Source organism: Cyanistes caeruleus, chromosome 4 (genome assembly GCF_971803275.1).
Source record: "Cyanistes caeruleus chromosome 4, bCyaCae1.hap1.1, whole genome shotgun sequence".
NCBI lineage: Eukaryota > Metazoa > Chordata > Aves > Passeriformes > Paridae > Cyanistes > Cyanistes caeruleus.
Genome location: NC_141704.1, coordinates 50,026,594 through 50,045,296, shown reverse-complemented (window position 1 = coordinate 50,045,296; position 18,703 = coordinate 50,026,594). Strand labels below are relative to the sequence as shown.

General features: G+C 36.6%; 1 protein-coding gene across 3 annotated transcripts in view; it reads left to right on the top strand.

Moving 5' to 3' along the window:
- Positions 1 to 18,703, top strand: part of USP15 (ubiquitin specific peptidase 15) — a 60,025-nt gene that overhangs the window by 22,631 nt on the left and 18,691 nt on the right. For 2 of the 3 annotated variants that reach the window (XM_086884589.1, XM_023931416.2), the window contains 3 exons: positions 784 to 845; positions 10,874 to 10,957; positions 17,083 to 17,227. In XM_086884589.1, coding sequence (XP_086740715.1) covers positions 784 to 845; positions 10,874 to 10,957; positions 17,083 to 17,227 — 291 coding nt within the window. The remainder of the gene's footprint in view (positions 1 to 783; positions 846 to 10,873; positions 10,958 to 17,082; positions 17,228 to 18,703) is intronic. The other variant, XM_086884590.1, reaches the window with a different exon arrangement.

Below are 18,703 nucleotides of genomic sequence, written 5' to 3'. Positions count from 1 at the left end.
AGCTGAATTCAGTTTAAATATTGGAGTCTAGTTGCCATTTCAAAGGATCCAGCTATCTCAGCTGTCAATCCAGAAAAAGGCATGAGCTGTTTGTAGGTCCTATGTCATGTCTGCCAGCATAGGCCAGATATCTCAAATACCCAAAGGAGTTTCAAATGACACCTGATGCCTGTGTTTGGGACTGAGTGTCCTGTACTCCTTTCCGTACCAATAACAAATTGAATGAAATTAATTTCATTAACCAACTGTATCATTGGAAAACTAATATTAGATAAATGCTTTGGTAAAATATACAGGAGTAACCATGCAGGTACGATTTTCAGGCAATCGAGGCAGAAAATAGTTTTGTTTGGGTGTTTTGGGTTTTTTTTCTTACCCATCAGCGTGAGGCAAAATTCCTTCAGGAATTATTCCTTCCTTAACAGGGCTGTTGTATAGACATGTGATTTCTGTAGATTCACAGGTGCTATTTGAACATTGCAGGTCATCTTCTGACCTCTTTGAGAGATAAGTGACTTATCCATCCATCCATGGATTGTAGAGGAATAGAAATATCAAGTGACTTGCCCAAGTTAAGATGAGGGATGAAAAAAGTAGAGAGGAAGGTGCAGCGTAATGGATGGAATATGGAGTGTAGTGCAATATTCTTGAATCTCAGTGAATAGTATCTTAAATATCAGTCTTTTCTCAATCACATGTCAGCAAATCCATTAAAAAGACAGAACAGAAAGGAATCTATCTGATGTTTTTATTTCAGTTTTCTTATCACACTTTCTGTGGTAGGTCCTGGTGATAGAACAGAAGAATGAGGATGGAACATGGCCAAGAGGTCCTTCAACTCCTAAGTAAGTTATGAATTCCAGTCACATCATTAATTTGCATATTATTTTGCTTTAAGAAAAAAAGTTTTTTAAAGTGGTATTTTATTTTGAAAACCAGACTTTAGATATTTTAGTCGAAAATATACTTGAATATATTTGTTCTAAGTGCTGTACATTGTAGAACATAGCATAATAATGGTGAATTCCTGCATATTTTGCTGCATATAATTTCCTGCATATGTTGCTTAACCTTGTTGATTTCAACCAATGATGTATACATTATTCTGCTTAAAAATGGAAAAAAATTCCATAGTAGAAAACAGTAAAACTTAGCATATTTTACTTAGATTTTGGTTTCAAAGCATGGTGTATTAGGTTAACACAGATTTTATCAGTGTTTTTCTTATATGTAAATATTTTCATGGATGGCTTGTTCCTTTTGCCTCCAGAGCATAATATTTACCCACAAAGTTTATTTAAATTGCAGCCTACATTATCATCATGTGGCTTTTGTTCTTTGTTGGGCTGTCATCAGTTAATGCAGGATGATGTTGGTTTTGTTTTTCCTATTGCTGTTATCAACAGCACCTTGATAATGCAAGTGAATAGAAAGAAAGACTTGTGTTTTCCTTCATTTAACTGTTTTTAATGTTTTTCTAGTATCTAAATCATGTTCTCTTAATTTTGAAGAACAGTTGGAACCATTTAATTAATATGATGTTAGCCTTACAAATTGTTAACTGTGCTTTTTGCCTTTGTTGACTGGTTCTTGATTATATCATTCATAAAGGAGTTCTTTTAATTTTTCTTTATTCCTTTTGAGATGACATATGCATGTAGTTAAGTGTCACTGTTGTTCTAAAGTATTTTTATAGTATCATTGCTTATCATTTGAAGGACAGTGTTTCTTTATCTTTGGTGTTTTATCTCAAGCACATACATTTGAAACACTAGTTTCCATTAAGTTATTTAATGAAGTCTGAGTTCAATTTAAGATCAGTATGAGCAGTATAATCTTGCTTAGCAAAATGTTGTTAACACAAGGCATTGAGAATGTGGAGCAGTGGAGGAAGACTGGGATGCTAAGTACTTGAAGTTTAATCTCTGACCTCAAAAAGCATCTAGTAGAAATTTAAATTCTTAGCCAAATTTTAGACGCATCTTTCAAAGGTTAAAAGAACTCACATAGCTCACTGTCATGGATTCTTTTGGAAATTTTGGTTGGAAGATATTCTGGTGATGATATCTGCTTTTTCTTTTCCATTTTATGGAAAGCATTTAGGAGCAGTATATAAATTAAAGACTATCTCCTGAAAAATGTTTGATCTGAGGACAAATAAAATGCTAATTCAGAATGCTGGTGTCAGCAGAGGCTGTAAGTAAGCCAGCAAATGAGGATGAATAGTTGTACTGTGAGTTTGGGGTGTGGTTTTGAGATCTGGCAGCTATCAGAAAGTTGGGAATTTGATATTCAAATACACAATAATAATGGAAAGTTTGCAAAATTTAGTGAATTTAAATAGCAGCTATCAACAGACAGTAATACGACAGGTTTTTACATCTGTTTAAAACTTCATGAACTGTATAATAAATATTTAAAGGGATTGACATACTAAACACTTGCTTTAGAGTTTTCCGTGTGAGGTCCATTAGGAGTATTAGTTTGTCAACAAAAATAGTATAATCCGCATACCTTGATACAGCCCTATTACTGGTCACACACTGCCTTACTGCTGAAATTACCTCTTTGTAGTGCTTCTTTTTGAAGAGTAATTTGAAATTGTAAACAAATTCTGCTTTCAAGGTATAAAAGGCCATATTTAGAAATGTCAAAATATAGGATATTGGAAAGCATGAAGGATGATAAAGCTTGAAAAGGCAGGATCATTTCAGAACATGAGCTAAGCTTTTCTACAGATTCACAGAATAGTTGAAGTTGGAAGGCATCTCCTCAGAATCTCTGGTCCAACCCACTTGCTTAAAGACAGAGCACCTAGAAGAGATTGCTTGGGACTGTGTCCAGATAGGTTTTGAGCATGTCCAGGGATGGAGGCTCTACAGCCTTCTTGGAAAACCTATTCCACTTTTTGATAACTCCTATTTTGAAACAATTTCCTTATATTTACAAAGAATTTCCTGTACTTCAGTTTTATACCTATGGCCTCTTCTTTCAGTGGACATGACTGAGAAGAGTCTTCATCTTCTTCATTCCTTCCCTCTGGTTATTTATACATGTTGATAAAACTGTTCCGGAACCTTCTCTTCTCCAGGCTGAATGGTCCCAGCTTTCAGCCTTTCCACAGAGGTCAGATGCTGCAATCCTTGATCACCTGTGTGGTGTCTCACTGGACTTGGTCCAGGATACCTCTGTCCCTCTGGTGCTGGGAAGTCCAGCACTCTGGGAGTGTGTGGCCAGTTGTGAGTGGAGGAGAAGGATCACCTCCCTTGACCTGCTAGCAATGCTTTTCCCAGTGTAGTGCAGTGGGCCAGGGTGGTTGGTCCAAGGGCACACTGCTGGCTCCATGTCCAGCTTTTTGTCCAGCAGGGACCCCAGGTGGTTTCCTTCCAAGCTGCTTTCCATTTTGTCACCTGCTCGCATACTCACCTCTTCCTGGTGTATTTGTTCCTGGCATTGTTCTTCCCCAGGTGCAGGCCTTTGCATTTCCCTTGACTGGACTTCATGAGGTTCCCATTTGCTCATTTTTCCAGGCTCTTGAGGTCTTTCAGAATGACAGAATCTATATTGTGACAACGGAGAAAGTGAGAAACAATTAAGATGAAAAGATGTTCTGCACATTTTCCCTGTCTTTTTTTCACAGAAGTGTAACAGCAATTTTTGTATTGCTTCTTTTTGCAGTTTTTCTGTATTCCTACCAAAGGTGTTGAATGCTGTCAGTTTTTCATGAGAAATATGTTAAAGGTTTTTTTAAAGAGCATCTTTTCTTCTGCAAGAAAACAACATATTTACTTTGAAAGTGGCCAGATTGGGACCCCTCAGTTCGGTACAGGAAGGAACATTTTTGAAAGTGTGAATTCTGTTTTCTGAGGAGTATAATGAATTGTACAAAAAAAAAAAAAATCATCATAATTCTTTCTGAAATTAGAAAGGAGTGATTTTAAGTTTGAGATCCTTTTCATGTAGGAGCAAAGACCATTCTGTGCACCTTAATTTCTGCTCTGTGTTTCAAGCTTGTCAGTGTTTGCATTTGTTTTATGTATACTGTTCTTCTAACTTCTGAATTTACTTAATTTTGGAAGTAATTGCAACATCCACTGGAAAAACCCTGCAAGATTTAATGATACTTGCTATCATGTTGTATTTTAATGCTGCTTTAAATAGTTCTGAGTCTTAGGAAATTTTTTGTCTGAAAGTATCTGAATGTGTACACATTCTTAAACTGTTTGCAGGGTCAGTCAGGTTTAGGAATAGCTGGATTTTTTGCTTTCCGAGAGGTTGTTTGTATCAACTGCTGGGATGATTTCTGCTCTGGGAGGTTGACTTCTGTGAAACTTTCTTCTTCAATGTCTTAAATGTCACCTGCTTCCAAATGAGGTATTACTTAGCAGTAATAATAATTTCTGCAGAAAATTTTGTTATATTAATGTATCTGTAAGTAGCTGTCTCCTCAGTGTCATACACACAACAAACGTACACGAAAATACAGATCCAGTTGTTTTTGTAGCTTAGTTGCTGCTGATGGCAGTATTTAATGAAGATTTGAGATCTCTGTGCAGACTTTTTTTTTTTAAATTTAATCTGTGTCCTTAAATGGGAAATTATTCCATTGGCAGAAAAAAACAACTAATTCTGTTTGCATGGTTTATTATTGTCAAGATGGTGTTTTAAACTAAAAGATAAATGTAAATTTTAAAAAATGTAGTTCAAGTTACTTAAGGAACTATACTACAAAATCAAGTTACTTAGGTTGAGGAAAAACTATACATCACTTAAAACCTTTCAGCCAGTCTGTGATTATAAGACTTGCGGAGAAGCAAGGAACTCAAGTTTTGATATTCCATTCGTTACCAACTGAATAGACAGGACAGGGTCTCTGTTAGTTTGCTGTTAAGAAGTTGTTGCCTGTTTATATGGAAATAGAAAAGCAAGTTAGGGAAGCGTACAAAGAAACTATAAACTAATAGGTTATTTCCTTCTAATTTTAAAAAATTGTAGCTGAGTATTTTAGAAAACTTAAAAACAAGTTTTAAATCTACTCAGCCATCCTATTCTTTAAAAATGTTTTCTATATGGTAAAAAACTAAGAATTTTTAATTACCTATCAATCTATATCTCTGTGTGTGTATTAAAAGTAATGGATTTCTTTCTGATATTTCCTTTATTTAGATATCACTTTAGAATAAGTCATCCTAATCAAATAGCTGGCTAGATAGCATAATTAACAGATGGCCTGCTGTTATCTTTAAAATAATTTTCGTGTGTAAAAAATTGTTTAAAGTTATTGATTGGTTGGGGCGTTTTTTGACAGTACAGAAAGGTGAGACTGTACGCATTCATAGCTTAATTCTTATTCTCCTTGTAATAATGAACATTTTCTTACAAATTCTTTCAGATTTTTTTCTGGTTCAAACTGTACACCTTTTTATCTTGGAAAAGCATTAAAGGCCTTTTCTCGGGTTGGACCCCATAATGTTTGTTAAGAGGAGGGAACAAATGGATAAAATATGTTTAGCAGTCCTTTTTAAAATAATATAATGCCCATTTATCCAAGTTTTTTTAGGAAAAATATATCCATGAATCTTTGAAGGAAAAAGTGTGCCTGGTTTTTTTTTCCCTGAGCACTTGCTACTCAGACAGATGTGCCTTTCTACTGACTTTTCTGGAAGAAAGAATTGTGGTGTATAGAGCTAACTGGGGACTTACTCTGACATCTTAAGTTGTATAAGCAAGAGCTGTCAGCTTGTTTGTCAGCCAAGAGCTGGACTGCCATTTGCTGATAAATAATCCTTGAGATAACCATGTGTCAAGCTCCTGTAGGTAAACACCAAACATAGGTGATGTTCAACAGACATTTTCAAGTTAGTTTAACAAGCATGTTCATTAATACAAATTAATGGAGGATTGAAAGATTCTTAGCAAATGCATGTCCCAAACACTAATTTTTTTTTGATTGATTTATGTTAAAATATCAACCTTTTTATTGCAAATTCCCCAAAGAAGTGTAATTAGCTGAATTAGTGAGGATTTGTAAGAAGAGAACAGTCTAACTAAAGCTTGCTTTAAAATTGTATGCTAGCCCAATCATAGCTACAGCTTCAAGGAAAAGAGTCCTTGGTAATGGAAAGATCTCTTGAGATAGTCTCACCTAGTTCTCCTACTCAAAGCCTGAGAAGCTGTAACAGATTGCTTAGACCATATCCAGGAATATTCCCTGTTCAGATGGATTTTTTTTTTATTTTGTTTTATGCCCATAGACTTTTGTCTTTTTGATGGGCACCATGAGAAGTTCTTACTCCATCTTCTTCATTCCCTCCCATTGGGTATTTTATACAAGTGATAAGATTGTTCTGGAGCCTTCTCTTCTCCAGGCTGAATGATCCCAGCTCTCTCAGCTTCTTGACACAGGTCAAATGCTGCATCTTTGTGGTGTCTCATGAGTCTTACTCCAGGACGTCCCTGGTACTAGGGAGCCCAGAAGTGAACCCAGCACTCACTCCAGGTGTGTGTGGCCAGTTGTGAGTGGAGGAGAAGGATCACCTCCCTTGACCTGCTGGCAATGTTTTTCCCAGTGTAGCACATTGGGCCAAGGTGGTTTGGCCCAAGGGCACACTGCTGGCTCGTGTCCAGCTTTTTGTCCAGCAGGGACCCCAGGTGGTTTCCTTCCAAGCTGCTTTCCATTTTGTCACCTGCCCCTCCAGGGGTAGGATTGAATGGTTTTCAGTCCATCTCAGTGTACACTTCCGTAACCCATGTTTCATCCGCTTGTCTATGAGGATGTTGCAGGTGACACTGTCAAAAGACTTGAGGAAGTTGATATAAACCACACCCATTGCTTCCCCTTCATCTGCCAATATAGTATGAATCTCTTCTATAAAGAGATTACCATCAGGCTCATTAAGCAAGATACCTACCGTTGTTTTCACTCAGGCACTTTCTGTTCACATCCGACTTAGATCAGAAGCTCCTTACTTGTACATTCAGGCTTCCTGCTGCCTTTGCTTGATTTTTTTACTTCTCTGGATGGACCATTATTGAGCGTAGAGGACTTAATGGTCTTAAAAGTCTTTTCCAACCTGAATGATTCTGTGAATACCAGCCTGTTCTCTTGGGGCCCCCTCTTCTCTCCAGGGTTGTATCCAATGGCACTTTTCCAAGCAGATCCCTATAAAGGCTAAAGTCTGCTCAGCAGTAATCCAGGGATGTGTTCCTGTTTTCTGCCATGCTGTCCCTCAGAATCTCAGATTTCACCATCTTAAGGTCATTTGGGCCAAGGCCCCAGCCTTCACATTCCCAACTAGTTCTTCCTCCTTGGTTTTAAGTATCAAATGCAGCTGAGAAGCTCTCCTTGTTGGCTCCTCAGTTGCCTGCATCAGATAGTTGTCACTGCGTCCCAGAACCTTCCTGCATTTTTTGTGCCCTGCTCTGTTGTCCTACCAGCAGGTCCCCTGTAAGGACTAGGGCCTGTGAATGTTAGACTCTTTCTTCTAGTTGTCCAAAAAAGTCTTATCTGCCTTTCCTTGTCCTGATCCAGCCAGTCTGGATACCCCTAGAGGAAAAAAGACTGTTCTAGCTGCAGTTGTTTTTGCTTATGTCTGTATTTGTCTCCTTGCTGTTGGTCACTAGGGGAATTCTAGTGCAGTTTAACCATTGTATTAATTAAGTATGTGGGAAAGTGAGTATCTAACGTGAGTTACCATTTATTTTGGCACACTACAGTAAAGTGGGTTTTATTAACCTGTCTTTTGCTGTTAAAATGCTAAATTAAATAATTTTGTGGAGGTTGGTTGTTACAGCATTAAAAAGTTACTTTTCAGAATTACCTGTTAGTTTCTGATGCTGTTGTAGCTATGTTGAGAATTAGGTTTAGTCTTCTCCTGTATTTGAGAAGCAAGCCATTTACTAATTTAGTAGACCTTAATTGGCTTACTCGGGTTTATTTTAGCTTTTATATATAGCAATTACACGTTGAGTTTTAAAATTTAAAACTGTATTGCATTTGAATTTGGTTTAAATTAAATAAAAGCTTCAAATTTCTTTTGAGAAGTTCAATTTCAGTTCAAAATTATTAAAATCAAAAAACTTCTAATAAAATAAATACATATATGAATGTCATAATTTAGCTATTGCTCTGGATTTAAATGGGGTTAAACTGACTTCAGTTAAGTATCTTTTGTGGACAGTCTGTATTTTACTTCTCTGAAGACAGTAGTCAAAGAGAAGGGTTTAGACTGATGAAAGAAATTACAGGAAAGCTTTGTTAACGTTGATCAGAATACTTGAAAAATGAACTAGTGTTCTTCATGTGGTGATACATAGAAGGGACAGGGGCACCTTCAACTGGACTGAGTTGCTCAGAGCCCTGTTTAACCTGACCTCAAACACTTATGGGGATGGGCCATCCAGTTTCTCTGCATAGCCTGTTCTGATGCCTTACCATCCTCACAGAGAAAAATTTCTTCCTAATACCTAACCTAAACCTACTCTTCTTTCAGTCTGAAGTCATTCCCCCTTAGTCCAATGACCACATGCCCTTGTAAAAAGTTCCTCTCCAGCTTTCATAGCCCACTTCAGGAACTAGAAGTCTACTCTAAAGTTTCCCCAGAACTTTATCTTACCCAGGCTGAACAGCCCCAACTCTCTCAATCTGTCCTCATAGGAGAGAAGTGCTTCAGGCCTCCGATCGTCTTGTAGCTCTGCCCTGGACTCACTTCAACAAGTTCATGTCCTTATTGCTTATGCCTCAGAGATGAGCACTGCACTCCAGGGGGATGTCACAAGAGCAAAGCAGAGAGGAAGAATCACCTCCCTCACCCTGCTGGCCCCACTGCTTTTGGTGCAGCCCAGGATATATTTGTCTTTCTGTGCTGTGAATGGATTGCTGGGTTACGCTGTGCTTCTCATCCACCAGCATCCCCAGTTGTTTCTATTCAGGGCTGCTCTCAATTCATTCTTTGTGCAGCCTGTACTTGCGGTTGGGATTGCCCTGACCCAAGTGCTGGACCTTGCTTTTTTGTTGTTGAACTCATGAAGTTTGCATCAGCACGTCTCTCAAGCCAGGTCCGTCTGGATGGCATCCATTCCCTCCAGCGTGTCAACCACACAATACAGCTTGGTGTTAACAGCAAAGTTGGTGTGCGTGCACTAATCCCTCTGTCCATGTCACTGCTAAGCAGCACTGGTCCCAGTACTGATCCCTGAGGAGCACCACTGGTTTCCGCTTGGACACGGAGTCATTGACCGCAACTCCTTGAGTGCAACCATCCCTTATCTGTCAAGTGATCCATCTGTCAAATTCATGCCTCTCCAGCTTAGACACAGTGTCTAATGCTTTGCAGAAGTCCAGACTGATGATGTCAGTCTTCCCTCATCCATGTCTTTAACCCTGTTTTAGAAGGCCACCAAATTTGTTTGATTTGCCCTTAGTTGACAGTATGTTGGCTGTCACCAATCATGTCCTTGGTCTTCCTGGTTGGATGGCCCATAGCAGACCACTATAATCTTGTCTGTCTCTGTCCTCCATTTAATCCTTAGGGATCATAGATTGCTAAGAGGAGCTCCCAAGAGGTTCCCCACCTGTTCTTCCTAAAGAGCCTTTCATTCCAACACTCCAGGCATAGTAGCCATCCCACCATTTATTTGCCTGTGATAGCAGTAGGATCATACCCCTCACAGGCATATGCACATCTCCAGCTCCTCTTGTGTTTTGCCCATGCTTGTGTGCTTGCATGGAGGCTTTTAAGTGGGGCCCTCAACAAAGCTGAGGTGCTGGCTGCAGTGTCTGGGATTCTTTTGGGCTGTACTTCAGCTTCATTACTCCTGACCTCCAAACCATTTTCAGGCTCTGGGCAGCAACTCTTGCTAGCTCTGGCATCAAATTTATGTACGTAAAGTGGATTGAGGTTCCCCTTCCACAGCAACTTTTCTTTTGGAAAAGGTTTATTGATAGAAAGTTGTAAATAAATGTGAAAATATACTTAGAAAATTCCCAGTGTAAAAATGTTTATTTTCTTACAGAGTTTAGTTCTTGAAAAGTGCTTAAAAAGTCCTGAGCATGCAGAAGTTCTCTTAATACAGTGATGTGTATTTCAGAGCTTTTCAATGGCAGTCAGAACTTCAATTCAGTTGGAGTTACACAGAGCCCACACAAACAGGAAGTAACATGAACTCCTTTGAGTATGGAGATGCACACCTGTAAGATTTGCTTGAGAAAAATACACTGCAAGATAGTTGAAAATACTGTATTTATTTGTTATATTCAGAGGTCTTTATGATGTAAATTATCAGTATCCTTTATTTTAAAGTAGTCTAAATCATGGGGATAAGTGATAATGCTTCTACTTTGGCAAAAAAGGTTTTAAAAAATTTAGTATTGTGCATAATATCCTGAAATTTTCTAACAATATTACTGAGGCAGTTTTAACTAAATGGTTCCATGCTGCTGTTAAATTAACCTTGAAGTATTTATCTTAATATTTTTTATCTCATCTCAACACCCATTTAGTCTGAAATGAAAAACTAATAAAATTCCCACATTATAAATTTTACACTTTCAGTTTTAGAACATCAAAATATCTACAGTCATTCTATAAGCTGAAAACAATTTTTTTAGCGCAGTGGCCTGTACTTTCTTTTGGTTTTTAATAGCTTTGTTTCTTCAACAATTTCTGAAAGTTTAAGTACTATGAAGCATTTCAAGTTTTGAAAGACAGATTCTGAGGGCTGCATGTCCTGTGTATTTTTAGTGCTTTGCCCACTTTAGAAACGTATTTCTTTTCCATGCTTGTTTATCTGCCTTGTTCATTTGTTATCTTTCTTTCATAGTTTTTAATATCTCAGCATTTTTGTCTAATTTATCATTTTCATATTTTTAAAGGTCCCCAGGTGCATCCAATTTTTCAACTTTACCAAAGATCTCTCCATCTCTATCAAATAATTATAACAACATGAACAACAGAAAGTAAGCAATATACCTTAAAACATTATTTAATTAATCACCACAGTGTGATATAAACAAAGTTCAATGTTTTATAACTCTTAGCTTAAGGATTTTGAATTGATTTGCACTATTTGGCTTGTGAATTGTTACTGTTTATTGTTTAATAGTAGGTAGGTAATGCTGACACCAAGAAAAGAAACAACATTAGAGATGTTTGTAACTCTTCAGCAGGGAAGACACTAAAAAGACTTTTTGGTTGTCTATAAGGAAAGGTATAGACTTAATTTAAAGTTTACCATTCTAAAAATACATTGTTGCTATTATCCTGTATGAATTTTAATGGACAACAAGGAGAGTAGAAAGTACTTACCTTTACAGTGATCATATTTTCCATTGTTTATTGCTCCTAAGGTATTAGAGCAGCATGTGACATCACACTTAGATTTCAAATCATGACAGCTGAATTGTGTTAGCTGTAATGTAGCCAACAGCTTAACTTTTGTTTCTTAGTCCTAGAAGACTTGAGAGACATCAGGCTGTGTGCTTGTATATTATAGTGAACAAAGGCTTAGTAAGAGATTGCTCACTTTTACATGCTTTCTCCTTTATATTCTGAATTAGAAGGTTTTTTAAATAAATAATGTGATAAAACTCTGAAAGAAGAGCTTTCATACTGCATTGTCCAAATTTTTGTGTAATTTTGTAGTTGTTATTGTGCACAACTGTAAAAAAGTTAGTGAGTATAGAAAAACACGGAATTCTCTTACTTGAACAGATAATGGAGCATCTTTCAAATGCCTGAAACCAGACAGCACTCATCTTTATGCAAGCTGGGGGAAGTTGAAGAGCTTTATTCTTCAAATTCATTCAGATTTTTAGTTAATTTTTATTTCAGATTTTTATGTTAACAAACATGCATTTTGTGATCACATTTGAAGATGTGCAGTGGTATTGCCAAACCAAATGCTTAACAGTGACCTTTTTTCAGGGAGTTGTGATTTTAAATTAAGCCATCATGGCTTTCTTTTTTTCTTGTGGTTTTTTTGTTTGGTTTTTTTTTTTAATGTTAGCTTCTTGCTAATGATGTAGCTATTTCTAGGAGGCACCTATTGCCAGGTCTTGCAGCTTTTAAAGATAGTTTGTTCACATGATTTACCTGTTTTTAATTTTATTTCGTGGTCTATTTTGGAGCCAAAATGTGAGCTTTTAGAACTTGAAGAAAAATTCTGGGGTTTGGAGGTATGTTTGTTGTTATTTTAGAATTTATGATTTTCAACAGAAATACATGTTTAAAAGGAAGTCATATAAATTTCAGGTTTCATAAGGAATTGAACCTTCTAAGTGATTTAACTATAACTTAAACATTTGTAAATCAGTTAATAGGTACGTGTACTGTGTAAGATTATGAAATACCAGTCATTTTTCTCTTGTATATCAAAACTCAGTACATCTGGATGTTATGTAAGACAGCTACTCAGTGCAGAAGTATACAGTTTTCCTTACAGCGCAATAATCCAATTTTGATGACTTTAAAATATTTTATAAATCATGAATTTATAATTTAATACAAGATGTAATGCAGATGAATCTTTAGCAGCACTTATCTCAGAGTCTATGTTCAGTGATGAAGTCATATCCATTAATATACTTTGTACCTTAAAGTACATACTTTAGCATGAAGAATTTTTGGCTTCAAATACTAAATGGAAAGATATATCTCTCTTTAATTCTCTTATATAATTGTGCGTTAAGGATGTTCCACTCTTCTTGCAAATATTTCCTTGTCTAAGAAAATACTTATTTTTCATTAATTAATGCTGTCTTTATTATTTTCTTACTTAACCATTTAATGTCAGCTTTGTCTGGATTTCCAGGCTTATGCTCCTGCCTTATTGCCTCTCATGTTCCACATTGTCCTTAGTACATTAGTGAAGTTATACATTTGTGGCTTTTTAGGATCTGTTGGCATCTCCTTAAGAGCATGAGATGCTGTGACTCTAAAGGAAATATCAGCATTTGTTTTGAAGATACTTTTAGTTGACACATGTAATTTATAAGGCAGGAAAATCAAACAACAGGTTGTGTGTATTAATGGTCATATATACTAGTTATTGTAAACCTGCTTTTGCAATTACTAGAGCTCACCTATAGAGTAGAAATTTTTAAAAATCTGAAAGAATCAGATTTCTTTGTATGGTTCACATTTCTGTAATGTTTTTCTAATCTAGGAGGTGTTCTGTGTAAGAGTAAGCCTCAAATTGGTAGATACTTAATTTTGTGTTGACGTAGTCATACATTAGATATCAGAAATAGCTTGTGCAAATTTTATCCAGTCTGAAACCTTCATTTCTGTAAATGTGAGTTTGCATTTGATGGAATGGAGGATTCCAAATAATTGATCGTTGGCATTCTTTTGCCTTTACAGGTGATCTTGTTGAAAGAATGACATAGGAGGATTAGCATAGTAAGTGTTAGTGGATTCAGAAGAGCAGGGAGAGACATGCATCTTTTAGGTCATATTAGAATTTCTGTTTATTGCTGTTAATAAAGCAATACATTTCATACTACATATGCTGGTTTTTAAATTATATGGGATGGGGATTTAAAGCACCTGATCAGGGATTTTGCCTGGGGAATTAAGTGAAAAGTTGTTCTCCTTCCTTCATTTGTAACCATTGCTTTAGGCTCCTAAAATGACTTGTTTGCATCATGTAGTAGTATCTGCCTGTCAAGTCAGGTAGCTGGCAGCTTTGTTCTTATGCTTGGTATATTTCAATATGCTTATTCTAAGTAGTAGAAGTATTAACTACGTTACATTACCTCTAGAAACAGTTTCTTCATGTTGCACCTGACACACAACCAAATATTATAACAAAGGCAATTTAAATAGAGTATAATGTTATCTTTTGCTCTCCAGATAATGATAATGAACAAAAATAAAGATAGTAATCCTTTATGAAGTGGCATGGGCCTCTCCTGCTGCTTCAGGTATTTCTGAAGTCTGATAAAACCTGATAATAGGTTTCTTAAAGAGGCAGATAGATAGATAGATAGATAGATAGATAGATAGATAGATAGATAGATAGATAGATAGAGGCAGTGTATTAAAATGGTTGAAATATTACAGCACACTGTAAGTCTTCCAAACTTTTAATTTTCTCGGCTCATTCTTGCAACTCAAATTCCTTTATGTATGTACTTGTTGGTACATGTTGGTACATGGCATTCCACTGTCAAGTTATGTCTTTTCCAAAACTAGTGATGCTTTTCCAGTCTTCTCTGTTCAAAATACATGCTTCACCAAACTCTAACTGTACAGTGAGTGCTCTGGGTTCATCATCACCATTTGAAAGCTGCTTTGTGATTTAAAGGCACATACAGATGGTACAAACAAGTCATTTCAGATCTAGCACATGCAGTTCAAGATTTATAGATTTACAGATAATAAAATCTGATTTGGAAGCCTCCTTTTACTGTTTTTGCTATTTCAGAAACTCCGTTCAAGGGTCTGAAAATGGTTTTATGTTTTCAAATCTTGCCTTAATTTTGTGAAGCAATTTTTTCTAAGAACTATTAGTGTTTTCTTTCTGTTACTGGTCTTACTTGACTGGCTTATCCTAATACTACCTCTCTGCTTTTCCCTGCATTGTTCCTTCATTAAAGGTAGGAAAGTTTTGCAGGAAAAGCAGCTGTAGGCTTGGGTACATGCAGTTATTGCAAGTTCCTTTTTTTAGGATATTTCTGTTTTAATTGAATTAATGTAGATTTACCTTGCATCTTTCCTTGCTTTCCATTGTTAGGTACTTACTGTTGACTGTCAATAATAATTTCTTTTTTATCCAGTTCAAAATCATGAAAAGCAAAGCAACAGTGTAATGTATATAAAAAATAATTTTTCCACAACAAAACAGTTTGCATACTGATAGAACTGTAAAGAGACATCTCCTAGTATCTTGCAAACAGTAGGCAGTGTTTTGTAGGATATGTTTTGGTAAAATACGATAGAACCATGAAAGAAAAATGTATTAATAGACCTGACTCACAGGATGAGTGGTAACCTTAATCTCTAAACCCCCTCGAATATATTTCTGTGGGCCAGTGTAGAAGATGAAAGAGCTCATAAATGTCTTTCCCTTTTGAGAAGTAAACTGACAGTTTGTCCCTTAGAGCAAATGCACACTGCATCTATCTGCACTGCAATTATCTTGAACTAAATTATCATGGTACTCAGCTAATTTGAGAATATCTTTCACATGAATAAGCTACAGCCACAAAATACCAGTTGCATTTCCTTTACTTCCTAGTGTCCTTCCAAAGTTGGCAATTTGTGAGGGGGGGAAAGCTGCAGAGAAGGAAATAAAAATTAAAATCCCCAGAAGAATTAAATTCAATTTGTTCATTACCTCTACATCTCCTGAATTTCAAAGATATTTCTTTCTTTGTAATGCAAGTGAAAAGTGTTTTCTGTAAGCCAGGTAAGGACACCAGTAGGAAGGAAGCAAGACTGAAAATAAAAGCTTGTTGTGTACCCTGTACATGTGCATTTCTGTTACTGCTGTGCACTGTTGGGTTGGTTATATTCTGGGGGTTGCATTAACACCAGTGGCATGCTTGTGGTTTTGATTCCTGGGGGAACTAAGGCTTGCCAGCTTAAGGGAATTGGAGTTCACTGTTCACTGCAGTAACTGGGCTGCAACTGCAAAGGGAGATTGAAGGTAATTTTTCCTAGGGATCTCTCATATGCGGGTGAACACTAAATTCATAGGGTTTTTTTAATTGAGAATGACCAGTGAACACAATACCTCTTAGCTAGTTTGGGGGCAAACAGGAGCAGAGAAAATGCATATGTATAGAAAAGGGAAGGACTAATGGGAAAGTCAGCTATTAAAAGAAATGAGGAGGTGTAAAAGTTTGATAACAGTAGCTTTATGGACAGTGGAGCTATAAACAACACAAATTTCTAAGACCGTGGGAAGAAGGAGAAATTTTCGTCCCCTTCTGTTTGAAATTTTTGGTAACTTGATTTAAAAAACAACAGTTATTTATGAAAAGTGAGTAATTGTGCATTGAGGAGATAGTTGAAATTCAGTAAAAGAGCATGAAAGTGTTCAGGAGTAATGGCTGGAGTGTAACCATTGGACACATGCATCTTCTGACTTTTGCAATTACAAATCTCAGTTATTTGTCAAGATTGATTCTTTGCACTGCATATTTTTCCTTATCATTCTTAGCAGCTGACTTTCAGATTTTTGTTTATGTTGCTTTTAATGTGAGTGGTGCTTAGTAGCTGCAGAAATACTCCTGAACTTTAGCCAAAGCTGCTGTCACACAGATTTCATTATGATCAGTGCCTGAAATGGTTAAAGTGGTTGTTGTTGCTTAGTTTTTTCTAACATATTACAAAACATCCTCTTAGAATATTTCTTTGCCTTTCTACTGTTCCCAGATATGCTCACTTTACTGTTTTGAGGGTTAGTTGATATTTGATATTTTTGTATTTCATCTGGAAAGAAGTTGTTTCAAATATCATCATTTTACCTATTTCAGTCTTGTGCAGTTTCTCCAACCAGATGCAGCACAGATTTATACTGAAGTTGTTGCAAGGCATTTTGCGCATTCCTTTACCTCTCAAGGCTTTTCTGCATTTGCATGCTGGATTGTGCTGTCCTAGCAGGGAAGCTATAAATAGACTGTCTGATGCAGTGAGGCAGCTATGCCACAGTGGCCTTGGAAATCTCAGCTTTCACCTGTAACTCTGCATTCCCATTCCCACCGACCTCACTCTTGCAGTAGCAGGATGCAAAAGGAACATAAATGATTGATTGCTGCTGGTGGTGTCTAAAGTCTGAGTGTTTTAAATACGATGGAGCAATGAAGAATAGAGTAAGCTGTGAAGCTGCTCCTATAAAAAAGGGGTAGGGATGTAATAATCGCAGTTACTGCAGTGCATTTGATTTTGGTTGTTTGCACAGGAGAATTCTAAATTGACATTATTGATGTTACAGAAGTTAAGTGTTTTAAATCTTTACTTGTTTGCAAAAGTTAGTTTAAAATTTTTAATCATTTATGTTTATAAAGTACTTGTATGCTTTAAAGTACTATAGAGTACATGTATACATTGTGAAAGATGTCTTGTTCTCTTACAGTGTGAAAAATTCAAATTATTGTCTCCCATCATATACGGCTTATAAGAATTATGATTATTCAGAGCCAGGAAGACACAGTGAGCAGCCAGGCCTGTGTGGCCTGAGTAACTTGGGGAATACATGTTTCATGAATTCAGCAATTCAGGTATGTACTTTAAAATAACATCAGCTAGTGTTATTACTTGGAAATAGTATCTTGTTATTTTGTCATGTTTCAAAACTAATATTAAGAGATCTGCAAAGTAGCAGGATAGGATTAAAAGTGAAGAAATAATACATCTTTATTGGTATACTTTAAAAGTTGATTTATATAGCTGCATTTATAATGGTCAGTGTCAGAAAGACATTTGACCGGTGTTCTACATGAGTCAACTCAAAGTGGGATTCTTTGCTTTTTGTACTAATTGCCGTGCACATATGTCACAAAAACTGCCTTTTCCTTTTGAAATGCACTTGAGTACTGATTGTAGTACAAAAAAAAAGTGTCAAAATGTAGATGACTGATAGCTTACTGGGTCTTTGTTTCTGACTCATTATGTACTTTTATTGCACAGGTTAACATTTAGGAGCCTTGGAAAATACTGTCCTTTGACCTTTCCTCTCGGAATAGCTGTTTCATGGATGAGATATTTTACAGGAATGTGTTAGCTTGTTTCTTTGCTATAAATGCAAGAGAAATACTAGTATATCTACTGTTCCTCTACCAAGATGAAGAAACCTTACTGTTTTAATTTTAAATGGAAGCTGCAGTTATAGAATAGTTAACAGTCAGAACTAGGAGTTTGGTTTGGTTTTTGTTTAGATCTTGAACTCAGTTTTTGTCATTAGAGCAGGCTTCTGTCAAAAAACTGTTATGTGTATTTAAGTTCTTGTTCACATATTTCCTTCTGAGTATGAAAATATTAGATCTTGACCAAGTATGCTGCAGAGTTATCCTCCTTTCCTCCTTGGTCATTACAAGGGTTCCTGGCTTATGTTTGTGATTCCTTTTATTATAAATTTGAGAAAGAAAACCCAAAAACACAACACAAATGTTGCATTTCTTCTTTAGCCTGTTGGAGTAAAAAAGGAATTTCAGGTACATTCATAAGCTAAGTTTATGAAGTTGTTGAAATTTATTCAAATTAAAAAACGTCCCAGAGTGTCATAGTGTGTGTAGATACTTCTGTTCCTTCTTGATGTTGACAATCTGTGAATAATTTGGCCTTATTTTTCTGGAGCCTCTGTTAGGTAGCTGCAGAGAACCCCAAGCTCTCCCCTTATTCTTGCCTTCTTCAGGTCGAACTAGTGCATACAGCTCTGCCTTTCTTTGTTTATTGCTTTGCCTCTTGACCATGTTGGTGTCCTTTCTCTGCTCTTTCTTACACCGGGGAGCGTAAACAGGACAGTGCTCCTGCAGCAACCTCACAAGTTCCAAATGGAGGGGGTGATTTGCTCTCCTTTGCCTCTGACTGCAGTTGCTAATACAGCCCAGTTAGCAGCTGGATACCTTTTCCATGGGGATGAGCAGCAGGGTCACATTTCCACAGAAAAGGACCACTGGGTCATATGATGCAAAACAGCTTTCCAGCCAGTCAGCCCCTACCTGTTACTGGTATATAGGGTTATTCCATGTTTATTC